Source organism: Betta splendens, chromosome 24, assembly GCF_900634795.4.
Source record: "Betta splendens chromosome 24, fBetSpl5.4, whole genome shotgun sequence".
In the NCBI taxonomy this organism is placed as follows: Eukaryota; Metazoa; Chordata; class Actinopteri; order Anabantiformes; family Osphronemidae; genus Betta; species Betta splendens.
In genome coordinates, this window is record NC_040901.2 from 8,066,111 (window position 1) to 8,086,207 (window position 20,097).

Here is a 20,097-nt window from a genome sequence, read left to right on the forward strand (position 1 = left end):
TGAAAGAATTCAGCCTTTTATGTGGTTCATCAGGCTCTGAGTCGACTCATCGTAGGCAGCGTGATTGTTGGGGGTTGATTGTTGTGTCTATCAAAGGAGAAGCATCTGCTGACAAGCTTCATTAGACCACGCACTGGGTGATGCTCTGTAGGATGAAGCATTTGCATTTAAAGTGCACCCCACATGATTTGATGCAGTTATTATATTTAATATTTAGTATTTCTGTCTACTTTTCCTTTAGGCTACACCATGAAAACTCTTTTACCAGCCTCAGTCAGAGTTTCAGCTGAATGTATGTTTTTCCCAAACTGCCACGTCAGCAAAGCCTAACCCTTGGGTTCTTCCCAGGCCTGTGGACGCGAGCCTGTCATTGTGGTCCCTTCACGCTCCCGCGCCTTCCTCCAATTTCCCCCACGTCAGTAGTTGCCGCTCGCTCCCTGTGTGTTTTTGTTTCGAGGGGAGCGATCCACTTCATTTAGCTAAGCCCTGCGCGCACTAAGGTGAAGTGCATTTTCCACTCAGGTCCCGGCTTTGAGCCACTGAGGCTGAAGAACATGCAGGCAGCACATGAGCCCCTCGTTACCAATTAGTGCCTCTTGCCTGCGATTGAGTCGATACGTCCGCAGGTGTTCAGTAGCATTTTGTCAAATCGCTGATTTCTCACACTAGTACACGTTCTCCAAATAATATTATCTTTGTTATCGTAACTTGCTCAACAGGAGAACACAGAATATTGCTGACGCTTCAGTCGTGCTACATATATTTATGCTACTAAAAGCCAAGATGAGATTTTTATTAACAGGTTTACCTCAGAACACACAATTTGATTTTATTAATAGTATTTTCTGTTCTCAAATTGATTGAAGTATGAAATCATGTTGTTTGTTCATGTTCTGTTTGCAGTATTGTGTGCTTGTTAGAAATCAGTATTTGCACTTGGAAGATTGGAAAGTTCAGTTCTTGGAAAGCAGTGAAGGTGTAATTCAGTCCCCTTCCTCTGGGAACAGAGGATCCTTTTGCTGACTTGGCTGTAAAAGGGACGAGAACCTGGAGAAACGAGAAATGACCCCCGATGAAAATCAGCGCACACGTGTGCAAGCATGTGCAGAGCATCCACATGTACAGTAGTGGATCAGTTTTCACGGGCAGAACATTCGCACGTGCAAATTTTGCTTTAATGGCCCGAATTTAAAACGCATCGGATCAAGTGTGTCTCAGAGTGACCTCGTTCTTCGGCCTCGTGGAGCAACGTGTGAGGGCGACAACTGCGCTTTTCCTGCCCCGTGTTCACTTGGCTCTTATCTAAGACGTCTCCCTGTGCTCACACACACACTCGCAGGCTTGCCTCCAGCCGGCCAATCAGGCGCCGCGCTCAGTCGGCAGGGCCCCAGCGCCGGGTTCGTCATCGTGTAATAAGATTCTCACAGTGACTGGAGTTGGCTGGGGCACAGGCTGTGGGACTGAGTAAAAGCAGGGGGAGGGAGATGCTGGGCAATGGGCCAAAGACTCCATAACACCCTATGGTACAGCTGTTACTCTACACAAAGACCTGTTGCTATGATAATGGAGAGCCAGACCCCCGCGTTCTCCACGCTTTTCTTTAAGAAAACAGGAGCAGGCCAATGGTTTTGTGTTGTCTAGTGATTGTAAGTTGTTTGTTGCTTATCGTAAAATGTTTTTTTGGTTTATTCTAATGGCAAACAGTAATTAATAGCTTCTGAGAGTGTTACCCAACAGGGGACAATTATGTGATATAATGGATCTAATGACTTCCTTTTCTGATCTTATCGCTGTCATTGCACAGTTTCAGCACGTGGATCCTGTAATAAATGCGACATGCATAACAAATGTATAACAAATGGAACTTCAATAACAAGCTTAAATGGGATGAAGCACGACATGGATTGGCAGATCAGGTTTAGTGGCACTTGGGTGTGTCAGGCAGACACATTTACTGCAACTGATCCACTTACTGTTACATAACGTGTCTTAATCCTGTGTTTAACCAAACTTTGTGGTGAGATCAGAATGTTGCACAGCCCAGACGTAGTAAAAAAAAGTTGGATACTTGAATAAATCACGCTGAGTTCAATTCTGACTTGAATTTGAAGAAATGACAGCTTTGTGTAACAGGCATAAGTTCTGGTGAGAAAAAGAATGAAGTGGTACTGAAAATGTTTGTGTGAGTGTTAGTGAGACAGGTTTGGCGTCTGGAAGTTATGTAACATTTCAGACACTGTTTACGTTAAAAATTACAATGGAATTTTTCTTAGTCATACCTGAAAGACTGGCTCCTCCCCAAAGCAAACACTCCTTGAAAGTGATACAGATCAGATTTAAGCTTTTTGTCCCGAGCATAAACTTGTACAGTAAAGCTAATGTCAAGGGGAGTTATGCAACGTAACTAAATATTATGTGTATGACAGTATCGTTACCGCTCACAAAGCACCACTCATAGTACTGTATATGGCAATTGCTGTGACATTGAAATCATTTTACAGGCTGAAATTATTTACTTTTACATTGTGTGTGTCTTTGTGTTGACTGGGTTAATGTATAAGCAGATTATATTCTGAATCGTACATTGGTTATGTATTTGTTTTTATATTGCAATTAAAAATATTTATTTGGTTGTTTATTTGCTCTCATCTTAAATCTACTTTATTCTCACAATCACTCGTGGGTAGTTTTGGGTTCATTGAACCTGAGTTACCCAGTGCACCTATCGACTTTGCATAATGTGGCTGTGTAACTGTGGCGCCATCTATAGGCGACTATCAAGATTAGCAGAAATAAACGATAATTAATAACGATAATATACAACAAATAGATACAATGAAATAATACCACTGCTTATACTAAAGTCATCGTAAAGCATGACTCGCATTTTATACTGAATATTTAGACGCACAACGAAAAACAATCCTGGCCGCTTATTGTGTTCAGGCATTTTTTGAGGCTACCTGCGTTACGTCACGCTCTTTAAGGACCCCAGGATGTCCATGCTTGCAGAGCGTATGTACATTTTGTCCAAAGTATAAATGTATTTTTAGTTTTATTTTCTATATAACAGTGTATGTCTTTAGTTTTTATATCTTTAACCCTGCTAACGTTAGCTACTGTTAAGAAATATAGTTCAGAAAAACATCTAATATTTGTTAAAATACGGACAAAACCAGCTGCCAAAATTAGCATTAGCTTGAGTGATCTTAGTAAACACGTGTCATTGAATGTGAACCGGCTTCTTAGTTATAATTATTTGTTATTGGTTATTTTTTCAGCGGGATATCTTTATTATATTAATATTTTAAAGACCTTTTCTGTTTGACTATGTGACAGATGTCAGTCACTGTGTTTTCTTGCGTATATTATACTCATTGATGAAAGTTTAATGCGGACATTTAAACGTTAATTTCACGATTTTTGTTGCAGATTCATTAATTATGTAAAACTGGTGTTTTGAAATATGTGTTCTCAAATGTATAAGTCGGGTATGTTGTTTTCAAATAAGGAGTTTTTGTAGAATTAGAGTAAACTGTGTAAATACAATCGCATTGTGTCGTTTCTGGGTTAATGTTATGTGTAAGGGGTCGTAAGCATAGCTTAGCAGTGTGAGCTTGTCATATATCTGTTGGCTGACGGTTATGTAATAATATGGTCACTTACAGCCCGGAGGAAACAGAAGTGGTCTATTGACCCCAGGAACAGTGCCTGGAGCAATGATGACTCCAAATTTGGCCAGAAGATGCTGGAAAGAATGGGCTGGTCAAAGGGAAAGGTGAGTGTTTACATTTTTTTTAAATGGGTATAATAATTTTAGACTAGTAAGTGGAAGCTGATGAGACATAGTTGATATATTCCAATTTCCCTGTGTTAAGGGCCTGGGCCGGAGTGAGCAGGGCTCCACCGATCACATTAAAGTTAAAGTGAAAAACGATAATTATGGCCTTGGAGCAAATGCCAGCTATGAGGTGAGCATGATTGTTATTTGCTACAGTTTAAGGTTTTCTAGTTTTGTTCTTTGAGTGTTCCTTAAACAGATGTGCTTGTCCTGTTTTTATTTAAATAAATGTATCCTCTGGATTCACAGGACAATTGGATCGCACACCAAGATGATTTCAATGACCTTCTTGCTCAACTCAATAACCACCATGGCCAAAACAGCAACGGTATGTACAAGAAGCTTATTTAAGCTGTGCATTGCACATCTTGCTGTTGAGTTTAATTATTGTTCCATCTCTGTGCTTTGATATTTTTAAATGGGCTGTTCTTTATGCTCTTGCCAAAGAATTGTGTACTGACATCCATTAGTTTTTCATTTCTTTGATTTATTTGTAATTATTTGTTCAAGTTTTAAGTTTCACGGCAGTCCTATCTAGCATTGACACATACTTTTAGATAAACATATAGAATAACTTAGTTTTTCAGTTATAACCTCTGCTTCATCAGTTTAGCAGCTTTGCATCACATGACTACACCAAGCTAGTGAGTAACGTAATTTCAGTTCTCTGTATGTGAAAACATACATACAACATATTGTTGAATTGACATTAAAGTTGACTTTGAGTTTGAGTGAGCATTGTCCGTACAGCTTTTCCTTTTTTTATGGAGTGTTTTGTCTATTCATTAAACAGTAGAGGGCGCCATAGTGCAACATGTACACAGTACCACTATCCTGTCAGAAACAAAGCTGATGTATGGAAGCTGGTGGAAGTCTGGTACACTCACAACAGCATGTTATATTAAATTGATAAATGATTAGACTTTTTGTTTTATTGTTCTAGAGCCTCCAGAAGATGAACTGAAAGGTTTTAGCCTGGAAGAAAAGTCCAAGTCCTCCAGAAAAAGGGTCCATTACATGAAGTTCACAAAAGGTGAGTTTGTGTTGTGGCATCTGACATGGAACAGAGGAATAAGCTCCTCTTAGTGAAATCAATGAAATGTTTTTTTTTTTTTTAATTTTTTTATCACAAGTCATACTAGTTGTTGATTGGTCATTAGATTTTATGTCAGCAACTAAACTAGGCCCCTCTGCTTCTAATTAAAATTTCAGTCTGTGTAACTGTAAGCTTGCAGACATGGACATCCTTCTTTATCCCTTGTTGAGCACTTGGCCCAGACGTTTAACAATCTTATGCAGCCTGCGCTGGGTTAGTTGGTCCAGTCAGGGCTTGGGGAGGTTATTAATAACTCTTCCCTGATCTTTCATTACTCCTTTTCACGTCAGGAAGTCAAGATTTGCTGGTCAAGGCCAGTACACTGATAGGCAGGAGGAGGAATTTGGTGGTCAGGAACACTGGAGACCAAAATGAAAAACCGCTAGCTTTATTGCTCAGTCTTTTCATTTGGACATGCAGTATAGTTTCACGATGACAAGAACACATGTTAGAGTTTTGCAGTGTTCTTATGCTGCTTTGGATTGCACTTAAATTTTATTTGTATGGTATGTGTTCTTTGTTTTCATTGCATTCCTTTAAACTAAGGAACGAGTCCCAAACTGCTCAAATATATTTTGAAGTAATGAATCTATACTAGTTTGTCACTTGATTCAGATCTATCTCATCAAGTCAGTGTACATGGGAAAATAGCTCAACTTTAGCCTCACCTGGAACAGCCTTTAATGCTTTACGTCATTCAGTAGCACCTTCCTGTTTCCTGTTTGGGGCATCTGGCATGTCCATTTACTGGTCCCCCAAAAAAAATACATCCCAGGGGCTGTGTGACCTACTAGATGACCGCACCAGATAAAACATGACTGAGGCCTCTCCTCAAGACCCTCCTCACCCTGTTTTTGTGGTCTTAATTTGGCAGGAGTTGAAAAAACCTTGCTGACAGATGAGATGCACCACTTAACACACAAAGCCTGGACATTAGGGCTGTGACGATGACTTGTTTTCACCGGCCACGTTTGTCTGTCTGTCCTCTGCCTAACATTTGTGCTCTCTGTGAACTTTTATTTTAATTCTTTTATCGTATTTGCCTTAAGGTGTCCTTATTCCCCAACCTGTCGTCAACTAATTAAGTCTGATTCTACGAGACTTTGATACTAATCCGTTTGTGGAGATCCTTCTGTTACCTCTGCCAGTTGTTTGAAAATGTCAGGAGAGTTGGAAGCATTAGCACTTAAGACAACTGCTGTTTTTTAATAAATTTTCACTGCGTTCTGCATTGCGTTTTTCTGTCAGCTTAAGGAGCAATGGATTCGAGAATGTTAGTGAAATTTAATCTACGCAGACGAACTGTCAATCCAACTGGCAATTTAACAGCATTAACTGTCTTCAAAGAAGCCACCGACGTTGTCATGCAACAGGAGAGACGCTGGCACTACTTGTTTGTTCATAAACGACTCCTGCTTTAATTGAAAACGTGAGAGTTCAGTTCCTAAGTGGTACGGAAGGCACAAACCTTCAGCGCTTTTACAGCGAAAGGTCAAGTCTAAGATCTAAGATGTTGGAAATATTTTATTACAGCTAAATCAGTTATGGATTTCATTACTATTCATATAGTCACTGTGCCCAGTCTCATTTTGACTTATAAATGGACATCCAGATAGTTACCTGGCAATGTGAAAGTCGCCACGCCCGTTTGCATGCTTCCACAGAGTCCTCTGTTGCCAAGTTAAGGCTCGTAATGGACTTAGTGTCACTAAGCTTGTTACACGAGAGGATGAAAAAGTCAGGCAATAGTGCTATAGTTCTTGATGGTGGGCAGCCAAAGGTCAACCAGTAAGATCACCTGGTAAATACTTGACTGGTATTTAATGGTGTTTTCAAAATTGTATTATTGTTATTTGATCTTTGGCAATAAAAAAAAAATCTTTCTGAAATATTGATATCCTATAAACAATAGTCATTTATTGAGTGTTTTTTTTAAGTTTAACTACAGAATGTGTGGTTGCAATAACAGAGAGCACAACCAGTCTTGCTTTCCCTCTTAATGCCGGCGTCCTCTTCTCTCGCATGCTTTTTTTTATTGATATCCTGTTCACGCAGGCTCCCTCACTGCCAGCTCTGAGGATTGATGGCCTTTGTTTGTAGGGGAAAAGGCACCAAAATCTCCGCCGCCAAGGTCTGGGGCCCACAGCATAAACCAGTAACCCAGTTTTAATTGCTGCCGCCATCTATCACCTGTCAGGGCAGTGAGCATGGTTGATGCAGAGTTTAACTACAGCTCTCTGCTGCGTTGCAGTGTGGCTTTATTGCAGCCTTTGGGTTAATGGGTCTAATGTATATGCTTTGGAGGAAAGAGGGGGTTTTGGGGACATATGACTGTCTGACTATCAATCATTTATTTTCTTCTTTTTAAACTAATTAAGTTTTTTTTCATTATGCATTTGTCAGTTATGACGTCTGAGATCTGTAAGTCTGGTTTGACTTGTTATCTGTACTGACGGTTGTTACCATGACGACCATGGATTAGGTAACACTTGACACTTAATGTGAGCGGTGCTTCGTCCAGCGTTTGCAAGGGAAATTTAGCGTTAGACTCCTTTTTAACAGAACATCCGTTTTTACTTGGTCTTTGAACTCAAAGCCTGGGTTTCCTATGAGAGCTGCCTGACCCAAAACAGTTTACCTTTAACCTGAGTTCACTAGATGACAAACATCATAGACCCCTGTTATTTATTTTGTTTGCAACATACTTTCTTGGTTTAACTTCTTAGACCTGTGTGAGCAGTGACTTTCAAAGTCAGGAGTAGGGGAAGATAGAGGTTTAAAAGCAATAAATAACCAAATGTTATCAGAGCCGTGCTGAAGGAAGAGGATGCAGCTGTACGAACAGGACCCAGGCTTGAGACAGGCGACTGTGTGCTACAGGAGTCTTTGAGGCCTGGCTTGAAAATGGGAATCCGGAGGCGTGCCGTGGTAGACGTTGTCGCCGGTTTATTTTTCTTTGTCGTTTTATCCCTGGAGCAAGAAGCAAACCTCTCTTGCTCAGAAGCCTCCTCCCCTTCACTCCCAAAACATACCACATGCACAAACTGAAATGTCCCTGTACCTAACTGTGCAATGACTGAGTTCCCTATATTTAAAAGGTTTTGCTAAAAAATGTGTACACTTTTTGTTTTTGTCCAGGAAAGTGTGACCTAAGTTGTATGTTCTCATGTTGGGCCTTGAGTAATGCTGCTCCTTTGCTTTTAGGGAAGGACCTGTCCTCGCGCAGTGAATCAGATCTTAACTGTATCTTTGGAAAGAGAGCTAAATCTGTTAAAGACCGGGAGCAGGTAAGAGACAAGGAATTTAGACCTGTTTCTTTTTTGTCATGGGTTCATTTGCAATCTAATGAAGTGGCCAGTGTGTGTATTAAATAACAAATTTTAAAGCAGTGTGGTTACATTTTCAATTTTACCTATTTCCATAGTACCATGACTAGACACCCCAAATGTGAATGACAACAGTAGCTGTGATGAGTTCAGGCCTTAAGTGCATATGAGGGGAGACGATGACACACCTCTGGCCAGATGGCTCAAGTTTTTCTGCCTCTGTTCTGGTAATTGACCACTAATGGCTCCGTCAGTAGCTGCAGCATCATGTGCTCACCTCTGCTTCCACGGGGCCCAGTTTTCTGAGCAGCCTGTGGCCCTAGATTAGCTATGTCGCAGCGTGCTGCTTTAACGCTGCCAACAGGCCACTGATGGTGGCAAGGGCACCTAAATCCACTTAAAGGATGTACACCCTCACCCCCTACCCCTCTCCTTCGCACCATCCTCCGTCTCTGCCTCTGTCTTGGCGCGCTCACATCAGGTACTTGGGTGAGCCAGCGGGCATTATTAAAGGGAGATCAAAACTGCAGAGATCTAAAATGATGACGCTTGCACAAAAGTTGTCGAATAGCCTTTGGCACCGGTGGTCACTTTAAGCGTGACCTGTCCATTTGGCGGGTGTGCTGCCTCCTATGCTTTTGAAATGTAGCTCCGGGAGGTGCAAGTTAGTTTTCAAGTACCTTCGGTTGACCTATTTAGCAAAAAACAAATCTCTGTTAAGTGATTGTGCACATTTGGTAGCTTCTACTTATTATTATGAATGCCCTGCCTGCAGATATGAATAAATTGTTTTATTAGAATTCCTACCAAATGTAGTCAGAAAATGGACTGAATCTAGCTTGATTTACTGTTTTTAAATTTAGTAGAACGTTTAGATACTAACACAAATTGATTTGATAAGACCATTGAGCTTAATGCCCTAAAATCTGTCTTTTTTTATTTTGCATATCTATTAAAGTGTATTTTGTTAGTAGTAGACCTTTTATTAACTCAACATGGTTTCATGTGGACTGCTGACCCTGTTCAAAGCTTGAAGGACAGTGACAAGCAGAGCTTTTGGACTTTATGCTCAGAGGAGCTGTTTGCTGGCTTCCTCTGTTTATCTCAAGCATTTGGCTTGAAGAAATTGGCATCTTGAAATCCATAAATTGTACAGGAGAAAAACCTTCTCTATTCCCAAGCAGGTGCCGAGCCATAGCATCACAATGGCTGCAGGTCCCCAGCTGATTAACATTGGAAATGCAAGAAATACACACCACCATTTTGTCCCTAATCGTTTGGTTATGGGTTGTTATTTTTCAGCCAGGAGGGACACCATTGACCATATCGAAAACTGAACACGATCACAATAGCTTCTCATGAGGCCTCGTGTTGAAGGCCAGCAACATCTGAGGTTGTTGGGAAGAAGCTGATGGACCAATTGAGCTTTGGGCATTGTGCAGGCTGTCCCAAAGTCTGCTTATAGCAGACCACCATGTAGTGTACACACTAGCTATAATCTCAGTACACAGACCGTTGTATTCTTAAGTAGTGACTGTATAAACACAGCTATTGTGTTAGTTAATTTGCAGGGGCCTGTTAATCTGTCGCATTATCACATGTCTGCATCCTGACAAGGTGAGGCCACGAGACCGGACCAAATCTCGATTGGCTTCGCCAGAACTGCCCTCCTTCCTCCACATGAATCTTCCAGTGCTTCACCCCCTCACCCACTGTTGTCTCCCAGCAGCAGCCCCCCCCTCACCCCACCCCCTCACACTGCTTGGGTTTTCCTTCCTTTGCAGTGATGTGCTTCCTGCTTGAGTCTTATCGCTGCTCACAACACTCCCTGAAACGCAGACACACACACACACACACCTACCTACCTCTGTTCATCAAAGGCAGCAGTGCATGTGTTGAAAAGAACATGAGCAGATGGAACAGAATATAAATTTCAGCTTGTTAATTATTTATATCAAGGTAGGCACTAAGTCTGATCTGTTATATTTCTCTCTAACTCCTCTTTCACTTACGATATAAAAATGTTACTAGGTTATAAAGTATTTTACTTAACAAACATAGACCCTAATTCCTTCTCATTAATAATTTGTGGCAGTAAAATATTCTATACATGAGGCTCTGTGGGTTATATATGGTGGACAAACCCTATTTGCTCTACTCTAGTTTTCATGAATGACTTCACAAGCTGAATGACCCTCTTTCCTCTCACTCGTGTCGCTATTCGAAAGCACAAGCTCATCATCATTAATACTCCTTGACCAGTGCGAGTTATCAGGTTTTAGTGGAGCACCTGTCCATCCACACGGCTCCCCGTTATCCATCACCCATCCCACGCTTGCAAGCCCCCTTCATCTTCTGCCTCCTCTTGTGTCCCTCAACACAATTACTCACCGCATGACAAACGACAGGCGCTCTCTGCCGAGATATCAAAAAGCCCCGGCCACTTCTAAATGAAGGCACTTTGGCAGCCCTGTGCTCCCCGTGCTTATCGGCGGGCGAGCAGTGCCCCTGGCCATCCTACGTCCCCCCTCTCCTTCCACCACTCCCAGTTCTCTGTGCCCTTCTCAGGGGGTTTAGTTAGGGGAGCCACATGGAGGGCCAGCCCAGCTTGATTTATCTCCCTTGCCCCTCTGCCCAGCCACTCAGGCAGGCTGAAAGAGCCGACGAGGCTCCAACGGGCCGCAGCTAGAAAGCCCGGCATTAGCTGAAATAAACCATTCTGCCGCCCAGTGAAAAATGTCCTCTGATTGGCTAATTAATCAGTCAAAGGGGAGCGACACAGCTTGTGACTTGAGGGACCCAAGCGGGCGACCGCAGAGGGCCTGCTGATAAATAGACTCCCCGCCGATTCATATATCAACAAAAGTTAGTCATTTTTTAAAGGCGCCAGCTCGGATGAAAGGTGGAAACAAGCCATAGTTTTATTTTTCCACCTACATTGCTTTTTGGGTGTTCAGCACAAAAAAATGTTGTGCACGTGTACATAATTTGTACATTTTATTTTAAAAAAAACCTTAGATTTTTACATTCGGTACTGGTTATTGTAAAAAAAAAAAAAAAAAAAAAAAAAAAAAATGATTTCAGTATTATACATTTAAACCAAATCTTCCATCTATTAAGAAGTCTCCACTCTACTGTTTCTGTAGCTCTGCACTCCCTAAACATGTCAGCGAAGACAAATAGTCCAACCGTAATTTGGTCCAAGCCTCATTTTGACGTCCGCACCCTCCAGTCTCACGGTCGGTATGGTGCAGCCTGCTCTCCGGTCACCATGACCCCTGCGGCCTCTCAGACTCCCACTCCTGCTCAGGCACAAAGGGCTGAGGATCAAGCCTCGTCGGGTGGCACCTGTTGCGAGTATTTCCTGCCCACGCGTCGTCCACATGAAGAATAGCTCGACAGTGGGGATTCCCTCGATGCCTCCATCTTGAGGAATATGGGGCAGGGGTGACGTGGGTTGGGGGCCCGAGCGTTTGGCAGATGCGTCGGCAAGGCGCCAGGGAACCGGTGGGTGGAGTCGAGCGGCCAAACTTTGCTGACGGCAGAAGAAAGCACGCACTCTAAAAGTACAGGGTTCACAGGTTGCTATGGAGACCTGGGTGTAAAAGTTAATTAATTTTCAGTTTTTTGGTTAAAAAGGTCCTCGCAGTTGTTGCTCTAAACATTTGAGAGACATTTTAATTTTAGCTTAACTGCAGGAGATACATTTTCAACTTCTGTTGGTTTTGAAATGAGAATAGTTTGATTGCATTTGTCATTGACTGCATTAAAATAAATGTGGAAAGTTCTTTGTCTTAGTTGTTTGTCAACTAGATCTACTGAAAGGACATAAGGGTGTAAATGTGTCGTTTCAATAGGCCAGTCCACCGGCTGAAAGCTTCGGTTATTGTGAGGCTGAGGAGCTCCAACACCTTCTCAGATAACATCTAATTGCCTCAAGCGAAAGCTTTCCCTTTTCAGAGCATGTTTGTTGACAGGCCCTTTTGCTTCTGCCGCTGAAAATATCAAGACCCGCCAAGCGGCCTCTCCTGCGAAGGCACACACACACATTTACCACCCACCTCCCTGGCAGTTGTGTGGACTGCTCCCTCCTGGCCATGCCAGCTCGCTGACACTTACAGATTAGCAGAGGACAAAAAAGAAAAAGAGGGCGTCCGTCTCTTAGTTACAGGCCTAAGCTCGAATACATGAGGCCAGGGTAATTACTGCCTGGTGCAGCTAACCGCCCAAAGATTTCCAGCCCTCTCGGCTGTTTACAGCACCGAGTACCGTTTAATCACTGACTCTTTAATCTAATAAATCACAGCGGGGGGAAATAATCACGGTATCTTCTCTGGGGTTGTGGTTGGGGGGCTCCTATTCTCTTCGGAGGGCTTTGTCGGCAGTCGTCTGCAGTGTCGAACAAGCGCAGAGCAGTCATGCCGCATGCATAATATGGTCTTCATTTGTTACCTAGGAGAAACCTGCACCAAGTGCAATTTTTCAACAGACATGTTTTGTTAACTACACATAGAAACTACATCTTTTTAGAAAAACTGTGTGGAATCCTCCACGTGTGGTATTTAATATTCTTAAGGTTCGTAAGGCTCTTTACCATTTTTTGTGAATATTATTTCTACAGGAGGTGAAGATGAATATTATTGTCACTACAGAGGCAGTGACATTACTTAAAAAATATTGATGGTCATCCAGAGTTTTTGCTTATTTACTAGGGAATAAGATTCACCTGTTTTTCCGTCCGCCCACGTCAGGCCCATGAAGGATGGCCTGCTGGACCTGGGTGCTCATCAGGGACAGACAGCTGGCTAATCAGGGCCTGATCCATAGACCTTGAGTACCGCCAAATTTATTATTGTGGCAGGACAATGAGGGCACACTCATGCAATTGCAGACCCAACCAATATTGGCTGGAAATTATTGGGTAAGAAGAAGAAAAAATAGCAAGTAATGCTAAACGGCAGTTTTACATAAACTGGCAACTGCAGCTTTGTAAAATGCTAATTAATGTGAAAGCCAGGAAGTAGTTTGGCCTCATGAAGCTGATTAGTCAGACATGAAGTGGTCAATGTGTGTATTAAATAACAACTTTCATGTTATTTTACTGTTTTAAGAAAAACATAAACTGTCTGGGTTGACATTACAGTATAAAATGACTCGGGGTTTGTGTTGTTTCTCCTACCTTTGCATGAAAGCTCTTCAGAAGCTGAACATTCATGATCGGGTTCGTTAGGGTGTCTTACAACTTAATTGTATTTTGCTTGTTTCAAGCTTGCACATGGGCTATTTTTCCGTTCATGTGGAATTCACCTATGCGGCTTAACGGTCACCATCTGATTCTCTTTTCGGCAAGAAAAGACAGAAGTGTCTGCAGTGTGCGTCTGTGGCGCCGACTGTCCAGAGAAGCACACGCTCTAAATATGAGGCTGTAGAAGAATCGGCCCCGCATTTATTCTGCTGCAGTATTTGAGACTCCCATTTAGTTGGTCTATCGAGTGAGTAGTGTTTTAGGAATTACTGATGTCATTGAGGGCTGAGCGCTTCTGGATGTTCTGTTGTGAGGTCCTTGTGTGTAACATCCCAGTTTTGCATAGCACAGAGTGCAATTTTTAATCTGCTTAAAGAATTCCTTGTAGAGCGAGAGGCATAAGCATGTTTTATAATATGTGGGATAAATGTAAACATTGTAATGTCATGCATTCTTATAAATATATTTAGTCCGCCTTACAATTGCATACATATCACTCTCCCTACGTGTATGTAATCTCTGCCCACCACAGGCTCTGACTTTTACGCTTTCCATGTTTCAAGTACCGCACTGTAAAAATCCCATTGACTACACTGAAAGCTTCACTTGATTTGTCCTCTGCAACTGCACAGACTCAATTTCTTTAGGATCAGAGACATCTAATATTGTCTCCCACCTTGCGTGTAATGGAGTGGGTTTAGTGGATATGAATGCATATGTTGACTGATTTTTCTTATATATTAGCTCATCTAGTGTCAGAAGTTCCACATGCACTCCAGTGAACCTTCTCCGCCGTTCCTCTGCTGGCTGGATTGACTTGCCTCCTAAATATGTTGGCCTTCATATCCTGGCAGCCTGGCACGCGCCTTGCTGTTGGCTTTCCATTGGCTACATTAGCAGAGACAGATAGGTTTGGAGTGTCTTGAAGGAGGCGGCCTGTTGAACGTCTTCCCACCCTGTCTCTTTCTCTGGGACCCTCAGCGGACCCCCCTCCTCGTGTTCCCTGTCCAGCCCCGGCCCCATCCCCCGCTAGGGGAGAAAGCGGAGCAGGAAGGGCCCGATAGCCAGCCAGGCCGCTCCTCTGCTGAAGGAGCCTTATCTCAGAACTGCACACAGTGCACTGAGCGCATCCTTTTCCTGGGGTTCTGGGTCTGGGAGGAGGACTAGACGCGGCTGGATATAGGTGTGTTCTCCAAACCTCCACTTCTCAACCCCACTGTGTTCTAGCAAAGTCTGGCCTTTCTCTGGTTCCAGCAATTATGATTCAACAAATGCGTTAAAACCCGTTTTGAGATCTGGTAGTTTAATTTAAATGCTTTAATTGTGTGTCTTACTATTTTCCTTTATCTGCTTTAAATATAATTTGCATGCTTTAGATGTATATTTCTGTGCGCACGAGTCAGTGAATTATTGTAACGTTAGAAACACTTAATGGTTTGCTGTCCTTGCGTGACAAACATGCATTTTGTAAATTTTCCAAATGGCATCACCGGCCTTTTGTGGTGTGAACGTATTCCTTTGTGCCTCTTGTCTGCACTTTGATATCACTATTCGCACTGCGCTTGAGAATGGTAGCAGCCAAGAGGAGATAACCGACACCTGGAAATAGTGAAACACGATCTCAAACACTGCGGCAGAGTTGTCCTGGTTACATGTTGCCCTCAGTGTTGGCCAACAAAAATCTCCAGGGCTGCCAGTAATGCGGACTGGCTGTGCAGGTTTACATCCACACTGAGCGTGTGTTTCCAGCCTGTGTCAGCACAGAATTTTCTGCTTGTTGGGTCAGGGTCTAATGGAGATCCCCAGGCAGACGGAGAGCAGACCAAGTCCCAGCCTTTTCCTGATGAAGATGATGTTCTTCAGTCACTCCTGTTTTTTTTCCACACTCATTCACACTCTCCATCTCTTGAGAGTAATTTCACAGGCAGCTCTAAAGTGGCCCCCAGCCATCTTCCCAAATCCCAGTTACATGTTGTTTGGCGCTGTCAGCTCTAAGCCCCATCTCCGCTCCGAGCGAGGAGGAAGCCATTGTGCAGTAACGGGGAGTATAGATTTTCTCTGGGTAGCTGTAAAGTTTTGTTTAATGGCACCTCACCTGACCGTGTCCCCCTTGTTAGAAGTTGGGGCTCTTTGTAGCCCAGGTCTGGAATGGTGGAAAACTTTATGGTCCATGTGAAAAATGCAAAACAATGCCGCCTCCTCATTTTAAAGTCAGGGGTGTGCGTTATGTAATATTCATCTATCACATATCGTCCTTTCTGTACCTTTTCACGTCTGATTCACAGCTTCAAAGGAGTTCATCAATATATTGGATCCCAAGGCAACCGTAAATAACTGTAAATGTATAGACTTTTAAGGGTTTAGACAAATGCTTGTGAGGTTTTACAGGAGTCCCGTGTGTCATAACATGAGACTTTTCATAATTCTGAGTTGACTGTTAAACCCATCATTTGACGTAGTACATCAATCCCTGGAGAAAGACCAGTGTATTTACTGTAGGTCCCCCAAGGCCTGCATTCATTGTTTCAGCTGCTCATCAGTTAGTCTGTCTGTCACAGTCAGTATTGAGGGTCAGAGCAGTGTGATCTGTATGTAAAAGTGTAAAAGGCCAAACTACGCAGTGACTCCTAACAGCGGTCCCTTCAATTTATCTCTAATCTGTAGGCTTTGAAAAATGCTGTTCGCTTCAGCATCTCCGGAGTCGCACACGGTGCTGCTGTATTGTTTAGCGTGATCCTCAGGAGGAGCGTCTGTATTCTTCTGAACAAATCATTATGCATTGAGTAGGCCATTAGGAAAATGAAGACAAATGGGTCGCAGGCGTGAGGTGACAAATTGTTCGTGCTGTGGAGCTAAAATCCCGACCGCGTTGTGCCTCGCAATTGTAAAAGTGGTCGTGTTTAACGTGGAGCCTAAAGGTTGAAGAGGGGCGTTGGTGTCCAGATGCTTCTCTTCCTTCTGTGGACATCATCACTTGATTCTATAACCTTTTTGCTCTGAGTAGCTCCCACTTTGATCCCAGTGTGAGCTATAGAAGTGATGATGGGGAAAAAAAAATACAACACCATACAAAAAACCTTTTTGATTCTTGTTACAGGAATGTTAAACATGTTACATTTAAAAAACCTTTCTTTTCTAATGATAGTGTTAATTTAGCTAAAGTAATAAATATCAAATTTACTTTTTAAAGACCACAGTCTAATTTACCACAGTTATGTAGAGTGAAAAATGCTGTGCACACTGCCGACACTTCTGTCAAAGTGGCTTTGACATGTATTGTTTTATTCTGGCGGGACAAAATTAAGTCTGTTACAGAGGGACGACAGTTAAGGAGCTGACTGTGCAGGCAACGCACAGCTGCCTGTGTGAAGAAGGAAAGATGATGAATGTTGTTTGATGGTTACCTGCTTTTAAAGGCTAAACTCTGACACCCAATCGTTACATCAACATTGTTTGAGCTCTCTTCACAACCTGCATGGCTCGTCTCTGTATGTTGAGTCAGTCGAGCCTCTGGCCTAACTTGATTTTTTTTGTCTCTGTGTCTTTTTAAATAGGAGAGCAGCAGCAGTGATTCTCAAGGTGAGACGGAGGTGAGCGCGTCTGCTGGTGCTGAACTGGACGCGGAGTCCATCACCAAGACTGTGACCAGTACTCTCTCCGTGAAGGAGTATTTCGCGCAGCGAATGGCTCAGTTGAAGAAGGCTCGAGGTCAGGTCGAGGACTCTGGTCCCATCCACAGCTGCAACGGTGACACAGAGGAGCCCAGAAAGAAGAAGAAAAAGAAGAAGAGAAGCAAAAAGGCTGAGGATGAAGTGGATGCAGAGGAGAGCTGTTCTAATCTCACTGTGGTGGAAGGTGAAGACATCCAGGAGATGGAGGGTCCAAGGAAAAAGAAGAGGAGGAAAACGATAGAAAGTGAGACTAGTGAGAACTGTGGCTTTAACCCAGATGTGGCTGTGGAGCAGAGCTGCGAGGAGCAGCCTCCTCCCAAAAAGAAAAAGAATAAAAAACACTGTAAGGACACTGAGCTGCTAAATGGACACGAAGCTGCTGATGATCAACCTCTCAATGTATTAAAAGACGGGAAGGAAAAGAAGAAGAAACGCAGAGAGGAGGTGGACAGTGTCGTAGAAGAGCAGCAGGTGCAGAACAAGTCCAGAAAGAAGAAAAGCAAACTTTGAGAATGAATTGAAGTTTAGGTTTAGGTCTGTACTCTGCTTTGATGAGAAGGTTGACGACCAGCTCTGAAGAAACCCTGAGATGCTCGGTCCTCTCATTAAACTGAGCAGGAACATACCATGTAGATTGGCCCAGAACGTTGTGCTGTTAAACACATACGAATCTATTTTTGACACTCTACAATGAAAGGAAACTGGCATCAGAGGTCCACAAACCATTTAAGCAGAGATCAAATTATAGGATTCTAATGAATTAATGGTGTACGATCGTATCAGACTACCGGTTAGTTGTAAACCATCTGTTAAATTATTTGTGCAAATACTGTCATATATTATTCTCTCCAATGCTGTTTATACAAGATTCTTCCTGTCAGCTATTAAATTTGTTTTTTAACCACTTTTGTCCAGTTGTAGATGTCTGCCTGTAAAATTAAACTCTTCACATTGTTGCCCAAAGACAGATAAGTATAGGCCATTTAATGTGGCTGTATATGAACTGATGTTCACCTTCTCACAAACAGGAAAAATGGAAAACCTTTGTGCCAAACGGGACCTTTCTCCAGTTAATAAACTTGAATTGTCACGTTTGTTTGTTTATTTCCTTAAATCTAGGCCAGTCACGAGTGTTAAAGTTTATCTAAGGATTCGCCCACATCGACTCACCTGAACACGAAACCCAACAGCCGTCCAGTCCATTTCCAAACATGATGCATGAGCTTTGGCAATGTCTTGTTGGACTTGACAGACAAACCTGTAACAAGCCAGGCTTGTTCGGCAGTCGATGTGGGCGGTGAGTCAAAGGAGGAAAGAGGAAGTTGCCGAGGTCTTAACTATCACAAACGTGGGGCTTCCAGGTACTATTCTAAGTTTGGTAATTTACAGGTGTAAATTACCAAACTTAGGTGTGTAAAGTGACGACTACTGCAAGAATCTCTGTGTCCTCAATATATTACACATTGGCCAACAGGAACGCTGGAAGCTGGCAGTACCACACATGGATGCTGGAAACCAAGCCTTCATTCCTCCTAAGTTAATCAGCATTGGTGTTTTTAATGAGTGTCATGTTTTAGAAATAATGTTTTTTTTCCTTTTGAAAATCGCATTTATCGTAATCAGTCTAATATTTGTTCAACCTCTCACTGAGGACGTGCACAGGTGGACACACCAATAGAAACAAAGGGTTAGCTTTGGTTTTAGCCGCTGATGCCCAACCCTGGACTCCAGCTGTTTAGCGCATGTACATAAAAGTTGTGAAAGGGAAATTTGTGTCCATTGACTCCCTCCCACCTCCACGTCTCCAGCAGCCACATGTCTTCATCCCCCCAGAACAACAGCAGGTTGATGGCGCCGCGTCCCACACAGTGGTCCCAATGAGTGGGCTAATCACATGTGCGCCCGCCAGCTCCCCGGTCAGCCAGCCGTCTGACTGCTCCATCAGCTCACACTTGTCCTGTTGTGCTGACTTTCACTGGCTGCACATCGGCTCGGCCCGTTTCAGGCCGGCCGGGAGGAAGTGCAGCTCTATATATCACCGCCATGCCTGCTCTACGCGCAATCTGTGGCTTCAGGTGCCGTATCCTGTTCCTGTGGGGGCCGAGACTCGCCCCACGTTGAGCTGACGCTTCGCTTTGACGGGTGCTGACTGAAAGATGCCTCTTCCTTAAGATTCACGTAGGAGCCTGCGTTTAACTCCGGAGGAATAAAGTTCACGGCTCCTTTTGGGTTTTTCCTTCTTACGAAAATATCACAAACCAAGATATTATCTGACCTGTGACCAGGAGCTGTTTTTAGGCCTCTCTGTGTGTATGTGTATGTGTATGTGTATGTGTGTGTGTGTGTGTGTGTGTGTGTGTGTGAGAGAGAGAGAGAGAGAGAGAGACAGAGTGTGAGCTGCTCCAGGACTTCAGCCTAAGAGTGTTCTGTCAACAGGAACTCCTGGATTTGACACCCCCCCCCCCCCCCCCCCCCCCCCCCCCCCCCCCCTCTGCCCGGAGAAGGAAACTGATTTGTTTGTGGTGTGTGTTCGATTGGTTGTATCTCTTTCAGCCACAGATGTGTGTGGAGGTTTCACAAATTGATCTGCACCCTAATTATAATACACTGAGGGAGTCGTATATTAAGATAAAAAGGATAAGATACAAAATGATTTCTGAATGATTTCTAAATATAGAGTGATATAGAGTGGGTTTTGTCAGTGCTCTTTCTGTTTGTTTTTTTTTGTCTCAGCAGGTTCAGCTGAACGCTGAAAACGCCACCGAACCGGTACAGTTTGGTAGCAATGTCGTTAAGTACCGCACAACAGGTTAGATGAGGTTGTCCCGTTCGGGTGTTGAATAGAAAAAAAAAATCAAGTTGCCAAATCTGTGTCGTCACTACACGAGATGTCATTTGAGGCCAACAAATTTTATTTT

At 43.1% G+C, this 20,097-nt stretch overlaps 1 protein-coding gene and 2 long non-coding RNA genes across 4 annotated transcripts; 2 read left to right on the forward strand and 1 right to left on the reverse strand.

Annotated features, from left to right (window-relative positions):
• Positions 1 to 2,917: 2,917 nt before the first annotated feature.
• pinx1 (PIN2 (TERF1) interacting telomerase inhibitor 1) lies at positions 2,918 to 18,269 on the forward strand. 2 transcript variants are annotated; one of them, XM_029141382.1, is made up of 7 exons: positions 2,918 to 3,015; positions 3,669 to 3,778; positions 3,879 to 3,971; positions 4,091 to 4,169; positions 4,785 to 4,874; positions 8,142 to 8,224; positions 17,063 to 18,269. In XM_029141382.1, exons 1-7 carry the CDS (start codon positions 2,997 to 2,999, stop codon positions 17,687 to 17,689), a joined length of 1,101 nt encoding a protein of 366 aa, XP_028997215.1. In that variant the 5' UTR covers positions 2,918 to 2,996; the 3' UTR covers positions 17,690 to 18,269. The 2 variants fall into 2 exon arrangements, with proteins under 2 accessions (XP_028997215.1, XP_028997212.1); XM_029141379.1 differs by lacking the exon at positions 2,918 to 3,015 and adding an exon at positions 3,464 to 3,491.
• LOC114849694 (uncharacterized) lies at positions 4,881 to 6,166 on the forward strand. The gene is made up of 2 exons (XR_003784670.2): positions 4,881 to 5,918; positions 6,103 to 6,166. It is a non-coding gene; the product is annotated as an uncharacterized LOC114849694 (long non-coding RNA).
• Positions 11,317 to 18,429, reverse strand: LOC129603708 (uncharacterized). Its single transcript, XR_008693879.1, has 2 exons — positions 18,350 to 18,429; positions 11,317 to 11,858 (listed from the first exon to the last, which is right to left on the reverse strand). It is a non-coding gene; the product is annotated as an uncharacterized LOC129603708 (long non-coding RNA).
• Positions 18,430 to 20,097: the final 1,668 nt, after the last annotated feature.